Source organism: Rhinoraja longicauda, chromosome 26 (assembly GCF_053455715.1).
Source record: "Rhinoraja longicauda isolate Sanriku21f chromosome 26, sRhiLon1.1, whole genome shotgun sequence".
In the NCBI taxonomy this organism is placed as follows: domain Eukaryota; kingdom Metazoa; phylum Chordata; class Chondrichthyes; order Rajiformes; family Arhynchobatidae; genus Rhinoraja; species Rhinoraja longicauda.
In genome coordinates this window covers 14960993-14980436 of record NC_135978.1, presented here as the reverse complement: position 1 = coordinate 14980436, position 19444 = coordinate 14960993, and the positions used below count along the sequence as shown (strand labels likewise).

General features: G+C 38.9%; 1 protein-coding gene across 4 annotated transcripts in view; it reads right to left on the bottom strand.

The window, feature by feature from the left end:
• Window positions 1–16065, bottom strand: part of lig3 (ligase III, DNA, ATP-dependent) — a 34373-nt gene extending 18308 nt beyond the window's left edge. For 2 of the 4 annotated variants that reach the window (XM_078422127.1, XM_078422130.1), the window contains exons 1-9: window positions 15994–16065; window positions 12774–13372; window positions 12053–12154; window positions 10221–10415; window positions 8900–9051; window positions 5757–5923; window positions 3477–3554; window positions 2084–2252; window positions 830–985 (exon numbers count right to left, since the gene is read on the bottom strand). In XM_078422127.1, the coding sequence (XP_078278253.1) occupies window positions 830–985; window positions 2084–2252; window positions 3477–3554; window positions 5757–5923; window positions 8900–9051; window positions 10221–10415; window positions 12053–12154; window positions 12774–13344 (1590 nt within the window). In that variant the 5' untranslated portion in view covers window positions 13345–13372; window positions 15994–16065. Of the gene's footprint in view, window positions 1–829; window positions 986–2083; window positions 2253–3476; window positions 3555–5756; window positions 5924–8899; window positions 9052–10220; window positions 10416–12052; window positions 12155–12773; window positions 13373–15457; window positions 15478–15653; window positions 15943–15993 lie in introns of those variants that run through there. The other 2 variants (XM_078422128.1, XM_078422129.1) reach the window with 2 other exon arrangements.
• Window positions 16066–19444: the final 3379 nt, after the last annotated feature.

Genomic DNA, 19444 nt, shown 5'->3' with positions numbered 1-19444 from the left:
GTTATTTACATCGTTGGAAAATCTAGCAATACTGGCCATAATATCAGGATGAGGGCTTGCAGTTTAGTGGAGAAGATTCTCGCTGCCCAAACAGTATATTAAAGAATTAATGAATATTTCTCTCTACAGTATATTAAAGAATTAATGAATATTTAGCCACACCAGGGATATTGCAAGCAAGTGGCATTGAGCCAATCAAGATCTTATAGAATGAAGGATTAGCTGCCAGAGTCACATTGCCTCTTCTTACTCTTACCAAGGTCTATTTTCACATTTGGCATATATATCACTAAATTAGCAATGTCCTTGGATCACATAGAATGGCTGGCAAAGAAACAAATCAACCATATATATAAAATAACAGAATGATTTGAAGTAATTGGACTAACGTTAAATTGATCAGCACTAAAAAAAGTACTCCCGTGAGATTAACTTATCGATCCAAATCTTGGTTCCATTTTGATAATGACATTTAATGCTGACCAAACAGCAGCAAATGCAAGAGCTGAAGAAAAGCATTACACACTCCTTGCAAGTTGTACCAACAGCATGCAAGGGATCCCTGCAAGACTATGCCAATTCCCATGAATTTCCTCTATTCCTTCTCAACTGTAGACGTATAATTGTCCAAAGACTAAAAGCCAGAATAAATCATTTTCAGAAGCAGGAAGCTATTTAGAGATAGTAGAAAAATCATACATTTAAACATTCAAAAGTAAGCGCACTAGCACTTCCCACCCCACCCTAGCAGTACACTAGGTTTAAGTGAAAGAATGTTTCAGTATCCACAGATAAATTGAGAAGCAAGAAAGATGGAACAGATACTCACTTTATGTGGTAACACAGGCTTCAGGCTTCTGCTGTAATATTGGAAAGTGTCTCCATTCTTGTGCACTTGAACTCTCTCCCCATCATATTTGATTTCTGCATACATCCCATTTGGACACTTCTTCATAGCATATTCAATTGATTTGCAGGCTTCAGCCTGAAGTCAGAAGTTTTAAAAAAATATATCCAGGTAGAGTAAGACAATATAGACAAATATAAAATATCTTTCATCTGATACTTTTGTCACATACATCCTAACCTTCAGTAATATTCTGCCATGAATATGTTAATAACAGATATAACTAAACAGATGCAAGGTCAAGGTTTGGATGAATTACTGCAAAGTTGTAGTTCCAACTGAATGTTCAATTCATCACAGCAGACCATTTTCCAAAATGAAAACAATTAATTCACCTTTGCTTCATAAGCTACTTTGAGAAATACTTGCTATATACTATATCGTATTCCTGCTGATAGATTGCCAATGAAAAGCGTCGTTGTGTGTAAAAGTAACATAAAACTGCAAGCAGCATAAACATCGCTAATCACATGCCATGGTCTGAGGAAACTTTGGGGATTCAATTCCAAAACTCACAAAATGAGTTTTACCTATTTTGGGAAACAACACGAGTGAGTCCCAGCGAGGAAGTAAAACCAAGAACCTCACTTACAACAAGCATCAGGCTTGTGCTGCAAAGTGCAGTATTTGGTATCATTGTGACATGCCCATAGATGGTCACTGTTGGACTGAACAGATGAAGTGTCATTAATTCTCAGTCAGCAAAATTTGGGATGTGGAGGAAAGTGGCGTGGGTGGAAAAAGTTGAAGTTGACACAAAGGCGGATCACCCTCTGATCACCTGCACCCTGGGCTTTTACCAAATGATTGGCAAAAAGAGGAACATTGCGGGCTTGGCAAGAGTTCTGCAAAGGAAACATGCATCTTTCTCCTCATAATCTGACTGTGTATTTATAGTTCATAACACTGTGTACCTCTCAAAGACATTGTTGATCTTTTTGAAGCAGTAGCAAAACACATGAAATCTACAATCAAGTTCCAAAATTACTTTCAAATTAAATAAAGCGCCTCGATTCTTAAGCAGACAAATCCCATCTCTATTATTCAATTCACACCTTCGCCTGAGACTTAGCCTGCTAAGTCCAAGGCAACATGCGTTTCCCAAGTCCCAGCAACATGGGAATCAATCTGTCCCAAAAGATCAGACAGAGTGACATAAAGCATTTTATTCCTTACCAGCATTGGTTGTATTGGGGTTAAAAGGTTGGCCTTAACACTGAGTAATCTCTTCATTCCTGGTACCCGCTCAGATTCTTGTTGGTTCTGGAGAACACGGTCAACCACATCTTGCAAATTACGGGAAGCTTTGAAAGCTTCGTAAGCATTGGGATCTAGAGCATCCAGCCTAAAAATAAAAGAAAATTGGACTTTCAACCCAATTAGTAATTGTAAAGGATGACCAAGACTAAAGTATTTCATCAAATTCGATCAGAGTTGGCAACAAGAGTATTCCACACCTCTGGAGAAATTATCAAAAAAGGCCAGGAGGTTAACACAAAAATGAGAAGTGCATCGAAGATTTGAAATGAGCATTACTCAGATTATTGATGTTATTTTGTGCCTTCTCTAACCTTATTTTTTATAAATGTTATCATTCGTTGGTATACTTGGTAAAGAATGCAGAAACAGCTACTTAAGTACTGATGTGAATGGACTGCATGCAATGAAACTACATTTTATCGAATATTAATGTGTACACACAGACACACCTCCCCCCAGCATTCAAGGAATCTGTGGAATGGAACATGTTCAAAACCACTTTATCCAGCCTGAAAAGATATATCTCAGCCGTTACCAGTTTCAGCACAAAATGAGTCAACAACTGCATTTCAACAAGGACAATTAGTATCTGTCCCACCAGAAACCTTGAATAAACAGGGAGGTTCACTCAACATCTTCAACCTCTCATTTCAACAGTCTACCGTCCCCATCTTTCGTTACCATATACTCAATAAGTTTCCAGCGAACAAGGAATTTCACTGCATCCTGGTGTATATTTAGTTTAGTTTTAGAGGTACAGTGCGGAAACAGGCCCTTCTGCCCACCGGGTCCGCGCCGACCAGTGATCCCTGCATTTTAACACTATCCTACACACACTAGGGACAATTTTTACATTTACCAAGTCAATTAACCTAGAAACCTGTGCGTCTTTGGAATGTGGGAGGAAACCGAAGATCTCGGAGAAAACCCACGCAGGTCACGGGGAGAACGTACAAACTCGGTACAGACAGCACCCACAGTCGGGATCTCCGGCTCTGCAAGCGCTCCAAGGCAGCAACTCTACCGTGGCAATTCTACCGCAAACTTAATCCAAATCAGTAGGGATGGGATTGTGGAAATGAGTTCACCAATTGCTGTAGCTGGCAGAGTCGATCAGGTTTACCAATGAGACACAGCTATACAGGCTAAACAAAGTCTGCATTTTGCATGATAAAGGCCACAAAAATAAAAATGCGACTAAAAATAAAATCACAGGGTCTAAATTACCAGAATATTTAGGATAGAAGATGTGAAAAGTATATCAGAATATTTAATTTTAAATTTGCAATGATTGAATCATCTCACTTACACATGTTTTGCACCAGAATTCATCCGTAGGTCATGTTTAATCAACCTGATAATGCATTTCAAGTCATTAGCTGTGCATCTGCAAAACACAAAAGACCACACTTTCAATTAGTTTTATGACTATCCTACCAGGATGCATGCTATTCATGACACAGCTGTAACATTCAGGTGCTAGAGAGTGACTGAAGGGAAGAGATTTATTAAATGAACTCAAAAATCTAAAAGCAAACAGGGAATAGGGAATAGCTGATACACTTTAGTGATGAGTGATTAATTAAAAATAATTAACTGAACTCTGAGATTAGTGACTGCTGTATAATCATTTTAACACGGAACAGCAAAATGTACAATTTCTGACTAGATGCTAGAGGTCAAAGGATATGCTGGAAAGCAAGTTGCAAAGATAATACAAATAATCTAGAAAGGATTAATCAGTGGTTGAAAAGGTAGCAGATGCAGTCTGATGTCGGGAATGCCACATTAGCCACTTTAGTGTGAAGAGTAAACAAGATTATTTCAATGGTGATGGTTATTAAATGCTAGTCTTCAGAAAGAATTATTATACAGGCGAAGCAAGTAATTAGGAAGGTAAATGGAAAATTATGCTTCATTACAAGGCAGATGAAATAATTAAATTTAACTGTAACTATACAGGATGTGGTCTCTCTCCGTGAGAAAGAAATGTACAGCACAGCAGGCCTTTAAGCCCAGCACATCCACACCAACTGCGATATCCATCTATGCTAACCCATTTGCCTGCATTAGGTCCTTATCTCTGTTCGCCCCTTCCATGTACCTGTCCAAATGCCTTTGAAACATTATAATTGCATCTGCCTCCATCACAAACACTGGCAAATATAAAGGGCAGTCCTGTCTTAGAAATATGATTGCGCTTTGAAAGATAATTGAAAGATAATTGGCGAGACTAAGGCAATAGATGTTATCTACATAGACATAAGTATTTGACAAGGTCTCTCATGATACACAAATCCAGAAGATTAAATCACATGGGATTCATGGCAAGTTGGCAATTTGGATTCAAAATTGGCTTGTTTGTAGCATAGAGGGTGGTGATAGAGGGATGTTTTCCTGACTAGAAGTCTATGACCAGTGATGTTTCATTATGATCAATGCCAAACCCCTTGCTGTTTGTAATACCTAAATATAAGGATAGTGAAAATTGTAAAAGAATGCAGCAGGATATATATAATTTGGAAATTTGGGCAAATAATTGGTAGGTGGAGTTTAATTCAGACAAGTGTGAGTATTTTAAGAGGTCAACTGCAAGAGGAAAATATATTGTAAATGACAAGACCCTTAGGCACATTGATATACAGAGGGATCCTGGGGTGAAAGTCCACAGCTCTCGGCAATTGAGCACAAGTAGATAGGGAGGTAAAGAATGTGCACAACATGCTTACTATCATCAAATGGGGCACCGAGTAGAAAAGCTGAGATGTCACGTTGCAGCTATAGAAAACTTTCATTAGTCCACATTTGAAGCATTAATCATAGTAGAATGGGAATTGGGAAGCTTTGGAGAGGATGCAAAAAAAGGGAATGAGAATGCTGCCTGGATTGGAGAACATTAGCCATAAAAGGTCAGACAAACTTGGAGTTCTTCTCTGGAGTGTCAGAGGATGAGGGGTAACATATATAAAATTTTGAGAGGCATAGATAAGAGTACATACATTATGAAATACATAATACCATTGTGCATACGGACATCAGATCAGCATTTCCTGTTATTTTAATCCTATTTTGTGCTATAAAGCCAAATTCTAATGCCACAGCCCAGAATGGATTCACCCCGAGAAACAGAAAAACACCAGTCATGAATGCAGCAATAAATAGTCATTAACGATATGATGTGGGGACACCACAAAAAGTAACTTGAAAATATTCTGTCTACATTTTTGAATTAGTCAGTGAATGAAAGCCACAATATCAAATACTGTGTACATGAATCCTCCCTCACAGTCACGACACAAAAACAGGTGGAGAAAAAAAGCACTCCAGGCAAAACTACTGAACAAACTTTACATCATACCCAGCAACTGTATGATTGCTGTGGAGGACACCTACCTGAAATTCAATTTACTTTAAACCTGGAAAAATATTGATTGTGCAATTCAAACACTTTTAGGGTCTTTCTTCCAGGTAAATGTCAGCACGCAAGACTGCCAATACAGAGGAGGTCGAGAGACTTATGCAATTTGAATTCATTAGCACCTTGTTTCAAAATGCAATTAGTAGACATTGCTAAAAAACAGAGACTTACTTTGAAGCAATAGTCTGTAGCTCCTTCTGTTGATCTTCTTCCCTGGTCATGTTCGAAAGCTGAGCGAGAGCTGAATCAACATCGTGAATTGTCATCACACTCTTATGAGCTGGGGGGGAACTACTACTCTGATCAAAAAAGATACGCACTGTTTCAGAGACATCCCCCTGAGAAAAAGAGAAAGACGTCAAGAAGACATAAATACAAGTGTAGAAGCACTTTCCACCAATACATATTTTAAGTAGAATACTTGTAATGCAGAAATATCTAATTATTCACGCACTGCAAAGTCCCAAAGACAAATGATCAGAATAATTTGTTTTAGGGACACTAATCGAGGGATGTATTCTCATGTCAATGTAGAACTTAGCTGCTCGAGATGGAACCAGGTGATTTTATTGGTTAAAGCCATGATTCATGCTCAAGACACACAGACCACTAGTTTTACTAAAGATGGTATTAACAAGTAATTTAATTGAAATGGTCATTCAATATTATGTGCACAAGTTCCTAATGTTAGACCTGAATCCTTAATATTTTGATTTTACAGGCAGGGTGCAAATTGTTCACCAATAGCTGAAATTCAGAATTCAAACAATTAAAATTTATTAAAGAGCCAAAAACAAAAGAAGAACAGATTTAGGACTGACAGGGAATGAAGAGAAAGTGCATGACAAATCGAGTTTTTCTCATTCCATTCCCCAGGAATGTTAAGTCTACACTCCAAATTGTGACCGATATGTCACATGGAAGAAAATATCAGGGTTATTCACTGGTATTTATTAGCATAAACCTACTTGCCACAGAAGTAAATGCACAGTTTAAATAGACATGTTGATGTTTATTGCTACAAAAATATTTCACTTAGTTAGAGCTGGAAATGTCTTTCCATACTTTCAAAGTTTGAAATTTTCATTACAATCAAAATGGAGTCCCAGAATTATTCTGGTACAATAAGATTTTTTTTCCTCCGTTGGCTGCGAGATATCTGAATCAATCTCAAATGAGTCTGATGCTGAAATGGAAACAACAAAGCTGCCAATTATTGGAAAATGTTACAAACATTGCCGCTAAAGAGCCATATATTCAACTAGAAATCAGTAGACATTATTGCACTCCAGTAAATTTTGCTTTATACTGATGCATTTATTAAATATACCAAGGTGATGGCTTCCGTTGGTTCAATTAGCAAAAGGATTGCATACAAACTATATACAGAGGAGAATGCTGAAGTTCAGTTTGAAGCCTCAGGTGAAATAATACATGTCAGTGTAGGTACAATCAACAGCAACATCCCAGCTTAGAAATCATCTATCTCCCTGTTGCAACAAGCCTTGTTAATTTTGCTCCTACATTGCTAACCAGCATCTCTTCTCCCAACGCTCGCTCCCTGCCAAAAACTGCAACCATGACCAAAATGCTAGGTGTTGCACAAACAGTATGGCTTCGAAAAATGCTTCCCATTTCCAAGATACAGGGTGTAGCCATTGATTAGAGTTTTCACCCACTGTAATTAAATAACCATGATTTCCAAAATCAAAGCTTGTAACAGAAAACAAAATGGCACGGAGAATTTTTTTTAAAGCCTAAATAGTGGATCCAAATCATTTTCTATTTTTAAGCAATCATATAGCATGAAAAGGTAAAACTTCGGCTCAGTGTCCATCCAGCCATCTAAATATAATAACTCAATTTTCAGCATTCTGCCCATTCCATTTTGCACCATAACATTACAAATGCTCATCTAAATATCACTTAAATGTTGAGAGTTCCTACCTCCACCACCTTCTCAGGCAGCATGTCCCCGTTTTCAACAAAGCTCTGGGTACAAAAAGAATGTTCCCAAATCTACTACCCCTTGCCATAAACCTACAACCCCTAGTCGTGGACATTACTGCTAAAGGAAAGAGCTTCAACCATACAACTGATATGCATCTTTTAGCCCTCTCCACTCCAAAGAAACCCGGTTATCCAGTCTTTTCTCATAGCTTGGCTGCTCCATCCCAGCCAACATCTTGGCAAATCTCATTGCATTTTCACCACTGCAAATCCCAATTTGTAGTGTGGTGATCAGAAAAGCTGTCTTAACCAATATTGAACCTCCTTACTCTTTTGTTCCAGGTCCCAGCTAATGAAGGCAAGTATCCAACATCTTCATGACCATTTCTACCCATCCTGTTCTTTCAGAGATCCTTGAACATATACACCAGGGTCCTTCTTTTTCTCAGTATTTTTAGTGTCCTACCATGCATTGTGCACCTTCTAGCCTCATTATGTCTTATAGTGGGAGGACAAATATTTTTTCAGGATTAGCTTCTATCTACTATTTTCTGCTCATTTTATCAATATTGATATCTTACTGTAGTTAAAGACCTCACTATCCATAACACCAGCAAATGTTCAAGTCATCTGGAAACTTACTATTGTATCTCCTATATTCACATCCAAATCATTAATGTTAATACCAAAGAGCAAGGATCCCTGCACAGATACCTCCACTCACAAGCTTCCGATTGTAGAAACAATCCGTGGCCAATACTTTCTGTACCAATTGGTGACATGGGACCTTGTCAAATGCCTTAGTCAAATCCACTTAGACTATATCAATCATTCCAAAGACACTGACATCTCCTCGTAAAATTCAATCAAATTAAATAGAATATTAATAACAAACCCATATCAATTATCTTTGTTCAATTCCTACCTCTCCAAGTGCAGATTAATCCTGGCCTTCAAACTTTTAATCAATAATTTTACATTCACCAAGTTAGATTTATCTGCCTGTAATTTCCATTTCCAATCTGATTTCTTTTCAGCTCGTTTCCTAGCCTCCACAACCTAACCCCTAACATACACATACAAATATCTTAAGTTGTCAGCTAAATTCATTATCAAGAATGTTATGTTAGATTACATAATCCCTTCCTTCTTCCCTGCAACTGGTATACCTATGAATTCTACTTTATTTTACTAAAATGCTTATGGTTTAGTGTTTAGTTTTGATGGAGAGCACAAACACAAAACATCCTGGCCTGTATTTATTCTTCACACAACTAACCACAGTGCTTACTTTTCCTTTATGATCTCTACTGTTTCTGGCAGTTTGTCTATATACCAGTTTAAAATCAAACGTTGCAACAAACCTGCTCCAGGTCTCGCACCATGTCATCAAGGTTGCAGTTGAATACTCTGCTGAACAGTTTGACAATCTGTTTGTCATTCAGGTTGTACACTGTTTTCACTACTCCTGGTAAAAGCAGCTTTATAGTCAGATAAACATCCCCATGGAATTTACCTGAGGGTTTAAAGCAAAAGTAATTACCTTCATATTTAACATCAGTCGTTGGGAAGTTACTGAAAAATATTCCAAAGCATAGAATTAAATTGGAAGGAACTGATCAGGGATCGTCTGCTTGATATCATTAAGGAGATCCTTCCAACTATTTTGACGGCATTTTTTTGTAAGGTGACCATCTGAGTTAGTCCATATAGACTTCAGCAAGGACTTTGACAAAGTATCACATTAAAGACAGGTCTAAAGATTAAGAGCTTTTGGCATCCAGAGCAATTTGAATCAGAAACTGGCTTGGTGATAGGACTGCAAAAGGGTGTTGGTTGAGGGATGGCTTTGTGATTAGAAGTCTGTGACCTGTGGTGCACAGGAGGGATTGGAGCTGCAGCCCTTGCTGTTTGTTAGGTATGATCAGTAAGTTTGCAGAGGACATGACGATTGGAGGTGTTGTGGTAAGCAAGTGTATTCATAAGGTAATAATGGGCTGTAAGGAGGGCAGAACAATGACAGATGGAGTTTGATCTACAGGAGTCACTACATTTTGGAAGGATAAGGGAAAGATATACACAATGAACGATCAGACCTTAAAGTATTGAGGAACATGTGACAGGAACGATGTGATTGCATTGAAAATGCTGTAAACGGTGATTCACTAGGAATGGTGCATGTAAGCAGTGAGGAACTTAAATATATATATTTTTAAACAATTAACTTGAAACGCAAATATTGATATAATAAATATCTGGCACTGCCCAATAAACCTGAAAGAAAATAACTGCAGATGCTGGTACGAATCGAAGGTATTTATTCACAAAATGCTGGAGAAACTCAGCAGGTCAGGCAGCATCTCAGGAGAGAAGGAATGGGCGGCATCAGTTCAGACTAATACATTCCAAAATGTTGAAATGACTCAACCTCCATGAACAAAACAGATACATACAAACATAATAATAAGAAATGGATGGAGATTACAGGGCAAGGCCAAAGGTATTGAGAGACAAGACAGCAGATGCTGGAATCCTGAGCAAAGGTTTCAATTATTTTTTTCTTGGAATGAAACAAAGAAACAGCAAGTATACTATCCATCCAGAATTAAACTTTTTCTTGAGTGGAAGATATTCAAAGTAGTTGCTTTAAGATTTTTTTAATTTTATTTTTTAAAACAGACTTACCATCCCCACCAGTGCCCTTCTTCAAAAAGTCCTGTATGATCTGTGTTTTAGTATTATAGCTCGGTTTATCTGCAATCATGGCACACAGTTTACGGAATTCCCTCAAGGAACAATCCTTGTGGTTGGGGTCACATACTCCATATGATTGTGGATTTCTGGAGGTAGAGGGCTCTTCATCGGGCGGCTCCGCTTTAGCTTGTTTTTTTTTTTAGTAAGACAAAGTAGAATTACAGTTAATTAAACCATGCAATAGGACAATGTCTAAAAGATAAAATTGCGTTCACATCTCAGGAGATACCTGCCCCAATTTGTTCCCAGTGAAACATATATTTTTCTTGCAGAGTCGACTAGCATGCTCCTCTCCCTTACTGTAGTCTCATATTCCCTTTTCTCCCATCTATCTCCACCTTCCCATCCACTTTCACCCATATCCCTTTAGCAGGGTAAAGAGGGTGGCCAAGGCCTGCTACAGCTCCCTAGTTGAAAACCATTTTAACTCGCCTTCCCATAATGAACAAGAGTCAAGAGTGTTTTATTACCACATGTCCCGAAACGGAATAATGCAGTAGCACAATGGATACGTAAACATATTTCTCCGTCCTTGGCTTCCCCCTTTGCAGGGTGAGGCCACACTCAAACTGGAAGAACAGCACCTCATATTATGTATGGTAGTTCATAATCCAACAGCATGAACAATAAATTCTCTAATTTCAAGTAATACCTCCCCTACTGCCCCCTCCCCACATGCCCCCAACCCCAGTGTTCATCCATCTCTCCCACCATCCCAGTCATCCTGCTCTTCCTCCTTACACACCTCTCCCATCTCCTTGTCCCACATTTCCTTTTATCGCCTTTTCCCCATCCCCCTTTCACCCACCCGGCATTTCATTCCGCTTGTTTCCTTATCTGATACCCCTTTGCCTTCTTTTCATTTCTAGCTTTTATCACCATCTCCAGCCATTTGCCAATGGACCTGCTCATCTGCACCTGCCTACCATTTGCCAGGCATTGCTTCTCCCCCCTAGTCCATCAGCCTGAAGAAGAATCCCAACCCAAAACAGGTCCGTCTATTCCCTCCAGTGACACCTGACCTGCTGAGTTCCCCCTGCACTTTGTGTTTCACTCAGTGGGTCTATCTGATGTTTAGACTCCACAAAAACCTCCTTCACTCTGCCTCAAATCACAGCCCTGCTTCGTTGCATTATTTTCACTTATGTCTCCATCTAGATTCCTCTCAAATACATCTTTGCTGTTGATCTCAATACATCTTCACTATGTGGTCAGTCTCACATTTTAACTACTACCTGGATAAATGCATTTCTCAAAGTTATTGACATGCACGGAATTTGAAGTATCTGTAGCATGTACTACCTTACATAAGAGATGGTAGGCTTTCCATAAAGCAAATTTCCCCACCCCAAAAGTAATCTATTTCAAAACAAAACTGGTTTACCACTCAGATTTGGGAAGATGCACAAGTGTGGGAACGATTAAGTAAGTAGCTCCCGTTAAAGTGCACGCACGCTGTCAGGAACGCATCGGAAATTCGGTTTCAATGTCTTCATTTGAATAGTTCACCACAACCCACAAACATTAGCCAAAAAGGAACCCTGAAACTTTAATACAAAACAAGTCAGTCTGCAGTACTGCTTTCCTGGCTGCTGGTGTCATCAGAGTGCAGAGTGGTGCAAATACAAACATCTCCATTTTTTTCTACAAATCCATCATTCCTCCCTTCCTGGATATTTAAGAACATTTAAAGCTGACACCCACAATACAAGATAGCACTTATTAACACAAGAGAACATTAGTGAAAGAACATGCATCTTTACCAGAAAATCCAGAGAATTTACGAGGTGATGGAGTGACTGCCGTCGGTTTACTTGGAGGGGACTTGATTTTTGAGGATAACAAGCCATTCTTGACCACAAGTTCTAGAAACAAGATAAAAACTGTATTAGCATCTTTTTCATTAAACACACTAACCAACCCTTAAAACTGCAATCCAAGGGGAAAATTATTTACGAATTTTGGAAAGCCTGCCCTCAGGTGACATTATACGAGTACATAAATGGAAGTTAGCCACCATTATCAACACAGACAATCCTGAGAAAGGCATAAAACAGCCTATTCTCACTTATTGCTTCTGAAGGACCTGGCCCAACCAGCAGCATGCTGAAAACTCATGCATTTGGGTATACTTCATGTGCAATCACAGACAGCTAATAATCATGCAGTATTTGATAGCAAGAACTATAACAGCTGGGTTTGATCCTGCTCTCAACATCCATGCTTTCAAACTGGCTTTTTGGATAGTAATTAGCAACAGGAACCGTGGTTATTTCCTCCCAATCCTTCAGCTCAGGGACACTGCAGCCAAAATCTATGTCCCAGGTTCTGCTTAATGCAGATTTCAGATCAAATACAGGACCTCAGAACACTCCAGTTCATTCACAAATGAGAAAAGGGAGTATATTCCACCTATTAAGCCACTGGAGCTATATTGCAAAGACTGCATGAACTTATCTCATAATACATCGTTCTTGCTCTCACCTTTAATATGCTGGTTGATAAGATCCCTCTCAGGATCCTGAAGCTCTTCATGACCTTCTAAATCAGTTACGTCATCGATCGTTTTGGTACTTAGTCGGGCCCTTTCCAGCTTCTCAAACATACATTTAATGTGATACCATTCTTTCATCTCAGCTCCCTCAGAAAAGGGATTCGGCATAATCCTTCCAACCCGCACCGACCCCTTTGGGAGTTTTTCTCTGCACTTTTTGCAGCCAGCTGTGCCACGCTTCGCGTAGTCCACACAATACCGCTGCTCTGGCATTTTGGCTTTTGATATGAAAAATGAACAACTGGGAGCCCAAGAGAATGTCACGACAACTGGGCTGATAGCACAACGTCTCAATCCCTGCACTGCTGATAAGCAGATGTTGTTCACAACCAAACGTACTGAGAAGGGATGAACAAGTTGGACCACCTGAAAATATGTAACAGAAAACAAGGTGGAAACGCTTTGGCTTTCAACTCCCAAAGCACTGAGTTGACTTTGTACTGGACGAGTCTTCTCGAGCCTAAGCAAAATGTTTGTAAACTGGGAAAGCAGCCGGTACATGGAAATTTCACATCAGTCAACTGTTCATCTGCAACACAAGTAAAGAAATATCTTTTTAAAAGTTATTTATAATTTTAAGTTATTTTCTATTGCAGAGTTGCAACACAGTCTGACCAATAATTAACAACACATCACCATTACAAGTTTCATGGACACCCATAAACTTATCGCAAAGTAAAAGGTTGAGGGTAACAACTTTAAAAAGTTCTCAAATGGCAAGCTCCTGTCACAATTCAATTTTGTGAGCCAATTCAAAATTATTTGAATATGTACAACAGGATACATGTACAACAGTCGTTCATACACGGCAATCTTTAAACAAAATTGACAATCCCAATGACGGTAAAGGCAAACCAAGTTTAGATGTGAAAATATGCATGGTTAACAGTTCCAATCATTACTTTTTACAACTTCATGTCTTCTCATGAAGAAATAATAAAGAACTTTAGCACTAAGGGTTAAAAAAAACTTGTCATTCAGCAATAGAGTACTCAGCCAATTGATCTCATAGTCACATCCAATGACAGAAATTGAGATAGCTGGGTACATCCATCCAGTCTTCCTTAATCAACGATTTATTACACCCTCTCAAATAACATTTTCACAGAATCATGGCAGCATTGTTCTCGCAAAGTAAACGACAGGAACCTTGAAGAATTGATGTGCAGAGGGACCTTGAGGTGCAAGGTCATAGCCCCCTAAAAATGCATATGGCTAGGCTAATGAAAAAGGCAAAAGGGACCCAAGGTCCCTCTGCTTGTTTCAGAAACAAGGGTATTGACTACGAGATGGGATTTCATGTTATAGCTGTACAATACTTTGGGCAGGCCACTCTCAGGATATCGTGTTCAATTTTGGTCACCACAATATAGAGAGGGTAAGATAGCACTAGAAAGAGTGCAGAAGACATTCACCAGGATGTTGCTCAGAATGGAAGGATTTAATGGTTTAATGGTACTTTATTATCACATTAACCAAGTACAGTAAAAAAAGAATTGGCATACAGTCCAGTGATAATCTTACTATACATTAGGTGCAATCATACAAAGCACAAGAGTGTAAAATAATACACCACACTGAGTACATACATACACAAGACTCCCCACATTTTAGGCACCATTTTGTACTGTTCAAGTCCAATTTTGTTTTTAAAGATGTTAACTTGGCAATAAAAGTATGTTGCTGTGGTGGCAGCACTGGTCGGAGTCGCAGGGGTCATCCTGCTCAGGCAATTTGTCCATGTCTTTAACCGTTGCTCTACCCAGCAGCAGGCCGTGAACTAGTGTATGGGTGATCGATGGTTGGCACAGACTTGGTGGGCCAAAGGACCTGCTTCCACACTGTATCAATAAACTAAACATTGTCAAATATCAGTTGGGGCTCAGCTTGAGTAGTGTGTCCAGTTCTGATTGTCACACTACAAAAATGCAATTGCACTGGAGATGGAGCTTCAACAGGATATTGCCTGGGATGAAGTATTTCAGATAGAAGAGACAACATTGGCTGTTTTTTTTTTTTAATGCAGGAGGCTAAGGGGATGGGGGGGGGGGGGGGGGGGGGGGGGGGGGGGAGAAAGGAGGATGGGTAGCCCAATCATGGATACAAAATTGTACAGCACATATAAATAGTAATGAGGACATTTCCCCCCATAGATAACATAGGTTTAGAAAGAAAGGTTTAGAAAGTACTGCCTGTTCACATGTCTGCTTGTGAACATGTTTTGAACAATGCTATTGTATCTGCTTCTCAAGGAAGAAGTTCACCACTATGTAGATAGATGACATCGGGAAAACGCTGGTAATGGAAGCAGGTGCACTTACAACATTCAAGTTGTAGATGATCACCTGAATTATCAAGGTGTAGAGGTTACAGATCACGTGCTGTTAAAATGGGACAAGCATTGATGTCAGAACGGATACGGTGGGACATAGGGCCCATTTCTATGTTGTATATCTCTGATAAATGCATATACTAGAGAAAAATAACCACGGTTTTTTAATTTCAGTGCAATAGACATTAGCACTGTGAAAGCGTGATGTTTGGTTTAGACTGGTATAAACTAACTCTGCCCATTCAGGTTATCGTGGACAATCCCACAGAACAATATTCTCACCAGTGCCCCTGATCAATATCATCAAACATGATGACCTGCCCGTTCCCACGGCACAACTGTATTGCCAGTGTTGATTCTTCGCCAGTACTTAAACTGTAAAGCTATTCGCCAATTAACAGGGTTTTTTAAAATCGAGTTTTCTTTCCCAAGGAGCACATAGTAGGAATCTGGGGCATTTTAATGCACACAATTTCACCTGAAAAGCAAGGCGAAAATATTAAAGACAGCCATCAGGGAACAAGGGAGATCCTCTGAACCCGCCGTGCTCACAAAAATGGGCCGTGAATCTGTGGTTACACCACCATCTCCGACCACCATCACTCCCGCTAAATATGGGTCACCGGTGTGCTCATCCATCCACCGCCCAATCCTTCTGGGCAGCGGCCACGCCACAAAATCGAGGCCGGGGCCTCCAGGCCCAGGCAACAAAGTTAACTTCGCCCCCTAATCGTAAAGAACAGCGAGCAGGTTCAGCGAAACCCGGTCTTAACGCGGGGACGGGCGGTGATCCTCCCCCGGTTCGCCGACTCACTGACCTGTCACGAAAGCCCGCTGGCAGCCACGGCCCACTCTCTGCCAGGCCACAAACCTCCCCTTTAACGGCCCAACGCTCCCGCTTTGTCTCCGCTTCAAGCCCGTGACGTGGCCGCCATTTAAAGGCGCAAGCCAGCTGCCAGTTTTCATTATTTGCCCGGGGAAGAAAAATGCGTGATGCAGTACAGTAGTATTATTGGGAAGGGTTCTCAATAAACTTTGGGAAAATGTTGCAATAAAGCAGCACTGCTTATGGTTTAAATAAAACAGTTAATGAAGATTCAAAGATCCACTGATCTTTCACATTGCAACTGTAGGACTGGTAGCATGAGTGCAGAGTTAACGTTTCAAGTTGATGGCCTTTTGTCAGATGCGTTTTGATGCAAATCTTGTACCTGACAATAGTTTTTAATAGAAGATAAAACAGATAAAGCAGAGAACGCTCGGCTGCTTGAGCATTCTCTGCATTATGTTTTATATTAAAAACTATTGCCAGGCACAAGATTTGTATCATAACGCATCTGACAAAAGGCCATCAACTTGAAACGTTAACTCTGCACTCACGCTACCAGTCCTACTGAATATTTCCAGCATGGTCTGGTTTTATTCAGATTTCTGAAGCCTTTGATCAAAAGTGTTTGCTTCTCGACACTGGGACTGAATGGTTAAACTCCGCAAAGCGAGAAATTGTTTACTTGCCAGGCGTGAACAGGGAGCCAATGTGCAATAATATGATATCCCATATTTCCAGAAAGGAAACACCAGACATTGCGCTCTCAGTAGGACTCGTTCAGCCCCTGGAGGAAAGTCAAGTCAGATATGTTTCCAGCTAGATATGGAAATTACAGTTATTTGTCAAACTTTGTGATGACAGGCCCATTTTTGAACTTCATTCACTAGCTCAAAGAATTGCTTACCATATATGACATACCTGAGGTTCACAGACAATAACTTTTGTCAGGATTTCAAAGCACTGGTACTTTGATTAATCAACATCATCTCATTATTCACAGTGTAAAAGAAAGGCAAAGAAAGTGGACAGAGAACAGTTGAAGAAGGCTGATGCATTGTTAGCATAATATTTAATTGTTGGTTTTCTGCATACAATCAATTCTAATTTGAAATTATTGTTTGCTACTACAAATCCAAACCCCCAGCATTTGTGCAACAATATGATCAGTCCACAGTAAGGAACTTATCCTGCTTTTATTTACTGCCCCAACAATTTCTGTTAAAAACACGTTAATTCTGCAAGGAAAATTTATACATAACTAGATGAGACCTGAAGTTGTTAATGCCTTGCAACAATTATTATCAAAACTAATATTATGGTTTAATATTCATAATTTCATCACTTGAAAGTTCTCTATCAGTATCAGTAACATTATACAAATCTTATGGACAGTAAAAGAAAAATGTATATCATTTTAAATTGTTTATATCATTTTTACTAGCAGATTTTCTCATTTTCCTTTAGAATTTATTCACCAGTGAACTGCAAACCTGGAAAAATGTTTTTCCTAATTACCTGGCGCCAAACAAATTGTAAAAACTTGGTTTATATGTAGCCCCTATAAAATAAGAGATATTGCTAATGGTCTGGTGTAAACTGTGATAGGTGAATATTTTGACACAGGCGTAATGGCTAAACAAGTGACGTGGAGTATCTTCAGATTCCAGTGTTACATCTTAAGAATTGTTTTATGTATTTCCTTCCTTAATTCCTTTTGCTGCATTGAAAATGACAGTAAACAAAATGCTAATAGATATTTCTTCAGAGTCCCTGAGGCCTTGTGCAATTAAGATGCATTTGCTGAATTCACAAACAGACTCCAAAGGTTGTGTGCTGGAATTGTCAATGCTTGAAGGGCAAATGTGTTCCGTGCTACAGTATGTACCAAAAAAAAAAAAATCAAATGTTACCAGAAGAAAACAAAATCAAGTTTTATTCATAAATTCGCAACAATACATGCAGCATTCAATAAGATGTCCATATTTATCCAGTACATTTTCTGCAGGTTGATTTATGGATCTGATGTTATAAATTAGAAAGAAAATACTTGATTCAACAAAATGAACTGTAATGATTCTACAAATAGAACTGAACATTCAACAAAAAACTAAGAACAATTTACAATCAGATTAGCTGTCACACAACTTTCTAGCACTTTGTGATGAAAGGAAATTTCACATGAGTGCTAATATTTAGTCAAATAATCAAGCCTGAATGAAGTCAGTACATTTACGATCCAACTACAGATTAAAAAGATGCACTGGGATCAAGGAAATAAGATTTGGTTCTGTTGTGTCGAAATATTATTTTGAAAATCAGCATGGTATATTTAGAGTACTTCAAGATTCTTCAATGTATCATCAGTTGTAAAAACCATCCACAAAGTACAATTTTAGACCCATAATCAATTTATCAGAAAAATAAATGTAACTGACAAAATTACTTACATAATCATCAAAAATAAAGCATAAATTGACTTTATGTGATAACCCCGTCGTATGCTCGTACCTTGATCAAAAAATCTCTGCATTTTGCTTTGTTCCCAGCAATAAAGTTTTACCAATCATATAAAACACACGAGTCCATTCATAAAGAAACAAATGGACGACCAACCTAATAGGTGACTTCCTCTGATTTGAGCTCTCGTAATAATGTATGGATATCGATCAAAAACATCAATGTTTTGGGGTTTCTCTGATTTTGAAATTTTATGGTATGGCCTGACACTATAATAATGGTCTGAAACATTCACAATCTGGAAAATCTGCCACAGTTTGAAGGGCCTGCACTAATGTGACCCAGGCAAGATACTCGTAATACGAAAATGTGTCTTAGATGCTTGCTATAATGGGGAATCTGTGGCCTTTGTCAAGCACCCTGGAACTTCAAATTTACAAGAGAAGTCAGCCACGAGTGTCAGGTGGAGAGGTAACAAGGCATCGGTGTAGGTTTAACAGCAGACAAGCAGAGATAGAAGCATAATGGTGTTTGTGTAAATATAAGGGCAGGAGTTCAACTCAGGAAGAGATGTGATATCAAGCTGGTAAACTGTATGGTTCAGCCTTAGAATTTGATAGAAACCTGGTTAAAATCAATTGCTAGGAAATAGAGTCATGGTGAGACAAAGAGTATGAATTTGATATCCCCAAAAGTTAATTTAAATTGAATTAAAAAAATTCAAATGCTTGTTAAATTCTTCTTAAATATTGTGCAAGTATCTGCCTCTATCACCTCCTCTGGCAGCACAACCACTCCTCTTCCAACCACTCTCTAAATGAAAAAAAAATCAATCTCTCCCCCAGTTCTCATCTAAACCGCTTATCTCACAAATCTATACCTTACTGTTTTATCCCACCATAGGAAAAATATTCTTACTCTCAACCTTATCTATCCTCCTCATAAATTTAGAAACCAGCAGATGCTGGTTTACCAACAAAGAC